Raw genomic sequence first — 7,869 nt, forward strand, 5'->3', positions numbered from 1 at the left:
AGACGAAGCCAAAACAAACAGCGTCCTGCTGGCATCGGCGTTTTGGCACCACTGAAATGTCTAAAACAAGTAATACATAAAAATTTTAACAACATCTGTTTGAGAACCTGGGGGAATTAGCTCACGATGCAATTGTAAAATGTTTGTAGAGTGAAATATCTCTATGTATTTGTGTAAATAATGGCAGAGTCATGCGTCTTAATGAACCGGAGGGCGCGAGCATTCCCCGCCATTTGCCAATCAGCTATTAACCTTTCCTCTGCTCCGGAAAATGCCAGATGAATTTTGTTGCTCTTCAAGGTTTCAAGGCTGAACATTTCTCATCAGCAGGAGACAGCTTTTCAAACACTATTCAAGTGGTATCAGGTATAATTAAAAAGCTTTACCCTTGCGGAATTTTTGACACTGTTGTGCCTTTGGCACCTTGCTCCATTTTGTTTCAGGCCGTAATCATTGGTTTGACTCCTCCAGCGTTGTGTTAATGACTCCCCCGGGTGTGGGCATTGCCTTTTAGAATCTTGTTACCTTATTTGCCCCTAACATATTACTAAGGGTTTTAGCAGCGTAATGTGAAAAATAGAACTAAATATTGCATCTGTATTTTATCTGTTTAAGCAGTAACTTTCACTTTAAGGGCTTCTTTAGCTTTATATAACAAACAATGCACCACTTTGCTGATGTACAGTACTGCTTGGAGAGAGACGTGTAATATAGACTTTACTCCAAACCGATTATACAAAACTATTTCATGCTTTCATATTTTTGGTGGATGTTGTCTTAGTCACCAAGTATTCTTACTTTACATTGTCCAATATATACTTCCACTTATGTTTCTAATTACACTATCAATTTCAGAGCTCATGAATTGCAACCCCAAGGATCAAAGAGGTCCACCTATATTTTAACTTTTGCCATCAATATTTCACTTCTCCAACATGCACCATACTTAAGACACCCCTTCCCCACACACACACACACACACACACGTGCCCACACACACACCACCACCAACCATCCCACAGATGAAGCTCTTGGTGGCCACTACAAGTTTGTGATAAATAAGGGGATCTCATGAGCCACCTAAGTGATTGCATAGAAATCACAAAATGCATTGTTTTCCCTCAGGTGTTCGTCACAGTCCTCCCACCCTGCCTGCTTCCCTCCCACAGCACTCCAGCCAGTTCCTTGCCCAAGGTTGTTGCAGAATATTCAATTTCACTGCAGACCATCTCACAATCAGTGGAGCAGCAGCTGCATCATTCGACACAAGGCAGCATTCTGTAACCACAGTTCAATCGCCTTAAATGTTCTGATAAAGATATATTCTTCTTGTTGGAAAAAATATAGTCTCGTTACGGACATTAATGGGTGTTTATGTAACCTCAGTCTAAAAAGAGTTAAATCTTTGCAGGATTGTGTGTATTTTACATTCCTCTATTATTGTGCAATGAACTGACATTTTGTACTGTATATACCATGTTCATATGTTCATGAGAGAATTCTCTTTTTTTTTTATTGTAGATGGATTAGACAAAGCCAAATATGAGAGAGATAATGGTAGTATGAGATAAGTAGCTAGAGAATTATAGATCTATATAGAGAGGAAGATAAGATAAACATTGTGATTGTCATACATGATAAGATGATGTATATTATAATAGGCCAGCTAAAATGTATTACTACACTTTTTCGCCAAACAAACAGAGATACAGCAGATTTTACCTTGTAGGCTTTCCACCAACAGATCTGACGACAGATTATCTGCCAAAGATTTGAAGCTAAACCCAGGAGTGGATTTGAAAAGAGGAGAAATCTCAGTCTTTCCTTTATGACCTGTTCTCTGTTTATAGTCTGTTCCTGGGTTTAGCTTCAAATCTTTGGCAGATAATCTGTGGTCAGATCTGTTGGTGGAATAGGGCCTTTAGAATGGATGGCACTATACCTGGTCCATGCAATAGTCCACATTATGGCTATGAAATGTCATCACACAGCATTGCAATGTGACGTTAATAGACAGTCCCCTGTCCTTTCTATAGTGTCCTCCCACTACAGCACCACTTAGCCTAGACATCATTTACATATGAATATACAATCACTGAACTATCCTGGGATCTAGTTTCTATTAACTTTTCTGTCTGCATTTTATGGGAAGGGGGAATTATATCAAAGGCTTTGCTGAAGTCCAGATGGGCGATATCCACGGCATCACTTTCATCCATCATTTTTATGACATAATCAAAGAAACCAAGGAGATAAATCTGACATGGTCGGCCCTCAGTAAAAGCCATGCTAGTTTGGATCCATCTAATTGTTGGTTATTAGGTGATCCATTATCCTCTGTTTTTAAAGATTTTCCATGATTATATTCTTTCAAAGAGCTGCATTATTTGGCCATTCTGATGCCATTCCCATCCCGGTGACTGTCCATGTGACTTGGTCCCTGACTCTCTCTAATCTACTGTGCTTTGCCCTAGACCAGAGGGCACTGCTAGTTATGTGATCACATCTCATAGAGAGGCATAGGTAGCAGTGCCTTCTGGTCTACGGAAGAAAAGCTATCGATTAGGACTGAGCCACATAAGTATCCACCGGGACTGGAACCGTATGAGAACAGGCAAATAACTCAGCACTTTGAAAGATGGACATGCTGACATAAGTAAACCTGACAACTGAGTGCCATACGTCCAAAAAATTAAGAGAAAAGCCAAACAAGCCCTGTTAGCGGTCGGCTAGATTATTACAGGTTTATTGGGTCCAAACAGGATAACACGTTCTGCAGCAGTATTGCCTCTTTAACTTTTGCTCCTTTACTATGTGTACTTTGGATGACTATGTGTACTTTGGATGATTTTTTTTAAAATATTTAAAGTTTATATCCTAATCCACTTCTCATTTTTGTATTGTCTCCAGGCAGCTTTAAGTGCCTTGAAACAGTTTTCAGAACAAGGACTAGATTCTGTGGAAGGTGCTCTCATGAAAGAAAACGGACCATTTGAGTGAGTATATTCATTTACTGTTCTATATTTTATTAATTGTCCAGCTGTTTAACGTGTTTCACCCCTTTCCCTGGCATACATTTTGGGACTTCTTGTTGTGTCTGTGGTGATAAGAGGAGACTGCTGTAAAGTGATCTGTAAAGTATTGCAGCGACATGTGACACCAGTAGTTAGAGGAGACAACAGCAGTTCCATGTGGAATGACCTCTTCAAAGGTCACAGAGTATGCTCAGTAATATTTCACATTCATCCCAAGGGGACTGAGTCTGTCTATTGTTGTCTATGACCATGAGTCTTGCTGTAAAGCATGCCACTTAATGCTGTTAAAACAGCCCAGGTAAGATAACAGCCCCCTATAAGAAAGTACAAAAAGTAAAAATAAAAAAAATTACAATCAGAAACTAGAAACAGATTGAAGTATAAGAACAATTTTTAGTTTCTGACCCTAATTAGTAAAAGAAAATTTAGGTGACACATTCCCTTTAACCTCTTAACGACGCATGACGGGTATACCCGTCATGCGGCCGTTAAGAGTAAACAGAGAGGGCTCCCGGCGTGAGCCCTCTCTGCAGCGCGCGGTCCCCGGTTGCTAAGCGATCGCCGCGGCCGGCTAATTAACCATTCAAATGCCGCTGTCAAAGCTGACAGCTGCATTTGAACAGTGAATGTGGCCCCTCTCCATGGTGTCTAGTGGGGGATCTCCCCCCCGCGATGCGATCGCGGCGGGGAGATCCGTTGTACTGAGCCGGCCGGGCTCAGCGTCGCTCCAACGCTGTTCCCGCCTCGGCAATCTATTTAGATGGTCTGCAGCAGACCATTATAATAGAGCACCGATCTGATGGATCATTGCTCTATTATATACACAGGATTGATCTCAATGGGAGATCAGTTCTGTGTATATAGAAGTCCCCCAGGGGGCTTCATATTACTGTAAGTGAAAGTAAAAAAAAGTGTTTTTATTAATAAAAAATCCCCTCCCCTAATAAAAGTCTGAATCACCCCCCTTTTCCCATTTTACAAATAAAAATAAATAAACGTAATCGCCCGAACTATTAATTAATCACATTCCTGATCTCGCACGGTAAATGGCGTAAGCGCAAAAAAATCCCAAAGTGCAAAATTGCGCATTTTTGGTCGCATCAAATCCAGAAAAATTGTAATAAAAAGCGATCAAAAAGTCGCATATGCGCAATCAAGGTACCGATAGAAAGAACACATCATGGCGCAAAAAATTACACCTCACTCAGCCCCATAGGCCAAAGGATAAAAGCGCTATAAGCCTGGGAATGGAGCGATTTTAAGGAACGTATATTTGTTAACAATGGTTTTAATTTTTTACAGGCCATCAGACACAATAAAAGTTCTACATGTTATATATAGTTTTAATCGTAATGACTTGAGGAACATATATAACAACTATGTTTTTCCATAGGACACACGGCGTAAAAATGAAGCCCCCCCCAAAGAAAAATAATTGCGTTGTTTTTTTTCAATTTCACTGCGCATATAATTTTTTTCTGGTTTCGCAGCATATTTTATGGAAAAATTCAGCCTGTCATTGCAAAGTACAATTAGTGACGCAAAAAATAAGGGCTCATGTGGGTCTGTAGGTGTAAAATGCAAGTGCTATGGCCTTTTAAGCACATGGAGGAAAAAACGAAAACGCAAAAACGAAAGTTAGCACGGTCCTTAAAGGGTTAAAGAAGCTGTCTGTTTTTTTTTCCTGCCCCTCAGTACGGTGGTATGCATACTTACATGGGCTGATACCTCTTTTTACAGTGAAGCATTATTTCCAGTTCTGATGTTGTTCTCTGCAACCTACAGCCACTTTGTGTAGACAGAAAATCACTGTCCTCACTGTAGATACTTAATACAAGTCTAGAATGTAGAGATACCGAGAAGATACCCGGTGTTCTCCACTCAATGCACAGCAGCTGTAATATGTGGGGCGTTAGACATGCAATCTCATGGGCACTCTCTGGGAACAGAATGGCATCCAAACTGGGGGGGATGTAGAGTGCTTCTTTACACTCCTTTATAAGACAGTAGGTATGGGAGATGGCTTATTAATAAGCTAAGGGATTTTATTTTTTAAATGTTAATATTTTTTATTAATTAAACTATTTTTTTAATATTTATTAATAATGTTGGGTTTTATCTCAGAGTGTCCCCATTTACATCTTAATCGTGAAATGGCACATGGTAGTATATTAGTATACACAGGTTTGGTCTCCACATGATCTCATCATCATGCTATCTGAACATAAATATTGTTGTTTCCTTTCAAAATGTCACCCCTTAGGTTGACCTCTGAATCTTCTGTGCCATCAGCTAATAAACATGTCTTGAGATGTACAGCCCTGGACCCTAAAGCCTCTTGTTAATGTATTAATCTTTCAGACAAGCCAAGCACCGTGGAGAGAAAGCAGACAATACGCAGGCTAACTCAGGCACCAGCGCTCAGGACTGCAAGGATTCAAAGGCCGTCGTCTAGGAGCTTCACGGCGGCCGCTGCATCCTTATAAACCTGTCAACACGCAATAGGGTGTACGTGTACAAGGAAACGAATCACTAATACCATTAAACAAGTCTTATGTGAAGACAACACTATCCTAAAGCAGGAGATAATACACAGTACTGTTTATATTAAGAGGGGGATATATTAGCGTAAAGCACTTCCCCTGCAATTTGAGACCACATCTTTAATTTAATTGCTTTGAGACAACCGAAACCTGATCTCACTAGTGCTTCAACTTAGAGTTTATTAGCAGAAGTGTTAAGAGAAATGAAACTTAACTTTAACCAGCTAAACGTTGAAAAAAATATCTATATACGAAAAAAAAAAGTTAAGAAAACCACATTGGTTAGCGTTTTAGTGTTCTGTTTTTACCGATATACTCATTCTTTTTGTTTGTTTTTAGTAACCGCTTTGATATTTTAAGACTTTAACCAATGACAGTGCTTAGTGCTTGTGAGAGTCGTAGTTGTTGTCTTCATATATATTCACTGCTTATCTTTTTTCTAAAGCAAAGTGCAGTCTGAAATACATTTACGGCATTTAGCAAGAAGATCGGAACTAACAGAAAAAAAAAAATACAAAAAAATAAAATAAAAGTACGAATCAAATCATGACCGACATTTGCTTACAAAAACATGAGCTGATGTTTGTAGCATTAAGTCACAGTGTGCCCCGGAGTCTGCAGTTTAGGTACTACCCACCCCGTAACTGGAAGAAGTTTCTTTTCAAAGTTTTACGATTTTATTTGTCCTTTAGCCTGCCCTTCACGCTGTTGTGTGAAAAACATTTACACCCATTGTGTTGTATTGACTCACAGTTACATCAACTGAGTGTTTTTAATACCTGCATTCTGCGCTCAGACATCAGCTAGCCCAGTGACGACGAGCATGTATTAAATGAGCAGAGAGAGAGTTAATATGGCTGGATAGACACTGTTCTATGTAACAAAAAGTTTTGTTTATGACTGTTGTACCGTCTTGATGCGGGACAGTATATTATGGCCAAATGCAGTAAAACCACATCAGTTCATGTCTAAACTGGCTTTGTCTGTTTATTTCATTTCCTCATATGTTCTATATGTCGGAACTGGTGTTGAGCTGTAGCAAATGTTACCCTTCGACAGCTAACTGGGTTTCATGACCGGGGACACGCAGTTGTCCCATCTACGTTATTTTGGTGTTCGACAGAGGCTTTAGATTTAAAAAAAACAAGCAGATTAGTGGGGGTCAACAGGGATACCCTCCGATCCCAAGAAAGGGGACATAATTGTCCACACAATTGAGAAATCGGGTCCGGCACTACACACTAAGGAGTACCTGGTATAGCAGAGCTATTAGTAGGCGGAGGACACGTAAACTGCTTTTGGGTTGCTCTGCCACCTATGTAGATAAGCCACTGTACAATGTAATTTGCTGAAAAGAAATGTTATTGCTGAAGAGGTGCTGAGAGTGCAAAACAGCCATCCTGGTGATACGTCTGCTGCTTGTACTCTTTCCCCTGTAATATCTTTGAAATCTTCAATAAAGCAAAAAATGTTTTGCCAACCACTGAGTGGCAAAAATTATCATCTCTTTAACATTATACAGGGATATTACTAACCATGAAATTAATGGCTGCCCTCGCAAGGCCACTGCTTCTTTCATATTCTGTGGGATCACAGAAGTGGATTCAGATGGGATGGAAAATATAAAGGGTAGACTTGTACTTCTCTTTCCTGTTGGATCCTCTCCTGGTTTTGGCACAAACACATGCCGACAGTGGGTAAAAGCGAGGAGCTGCAGGAGGGGCTGCCCGTACGATCTTTAGATTGTCCGGGGAGCCCATAGGAGATGGTGGCGGTCTGCTGTCGCCGCTCCTATTACACAAAATGGTGACACAAAAGACCGTCATCATCGTTGTAATTTTTTTCAACGTGGTGATAGACAAGGATCAGCCGACATTGTGCATGTCAGCTGATTGTTGCCTTTTAACACTAGCTATGACACCAAGCGATTATAGGCCGTATATGGGCCGGCTGGCAGTCGTTGGCGTAGTAGGGCCTTTAAAGTTACTGCAAACTTCCAGTTACTGCTGAACCAGTTAACAAGTTACGTTACAAGCATGTTATGTCTTGCCATGACTAAGGGCTCTTACGAGTCCAACATTTTTGGAGGTTTAATCTACCACCTGAGCTGGACACAACTTACCCTCTAACACACTAGCACCTGCTTAAACTCAAAGCTATAAAATCATGAGGTATGTATTGCACTGGGAACGACTTGAGCAAAATCCGTATGGAAGGTTTTTTGTTATCTTGTTGTGTACGTTGATTTCTTTTTTTTTTTCATCTCTTCCCGAAAACTAGCTGACAAGTTA

The 7,869-nt window shown here is 40.3% G+C and overlaps 1 protein-coding gene across 4 annotated transcripts in view; it reads left to right on the plus strand.

Moving 5' to 3' along the window:
- The window catches only part of STAU2 (staufen double-stranded RNA binding protein 2), a 228,741-nt gene extending 222,190 nt beyond the window's left edge, over nt 1-6,551 (plus strand). For all 4 annotated transcript variants that reach the window (XM_069957463.1, XM_069957465.1, XM_069957464.1 and 1 more), the window contains 2 exons: nt 2,911-2,996; nt 5,397-6,551. In XM_069957463.1, the coding sequence (XP_069813564.1) occupies nt 2,911-2,996; nt 5,397-5,490 (180 nt within the window). In that variant the 3' untranslated portion in view covers nt 5,491-6,551. The remainder of the gene's footprint in view (nt 1-2,910; nt 2,997-5,396) is intronic.
- The last annotated feature ends 1,318 nt before the right edge of the window (nt 6,552-7,869 follow it).

Source organism: Dendropsophus ebraccatus, chromosome 2 (genome assembly GCF_027789765.1).
Source record: "Dendropsophus ebraccatus isolate aDenEbr1 chromosome 2, aDenEbr1.pat, whole genome shotgun sequence".
Taxonomy (NCBI): Eukaryota; Metazoa; Chordata; class Amphibia; order Anura; family Hylidae; genus Dendropsophus; species Dendropsophus ebraccatus.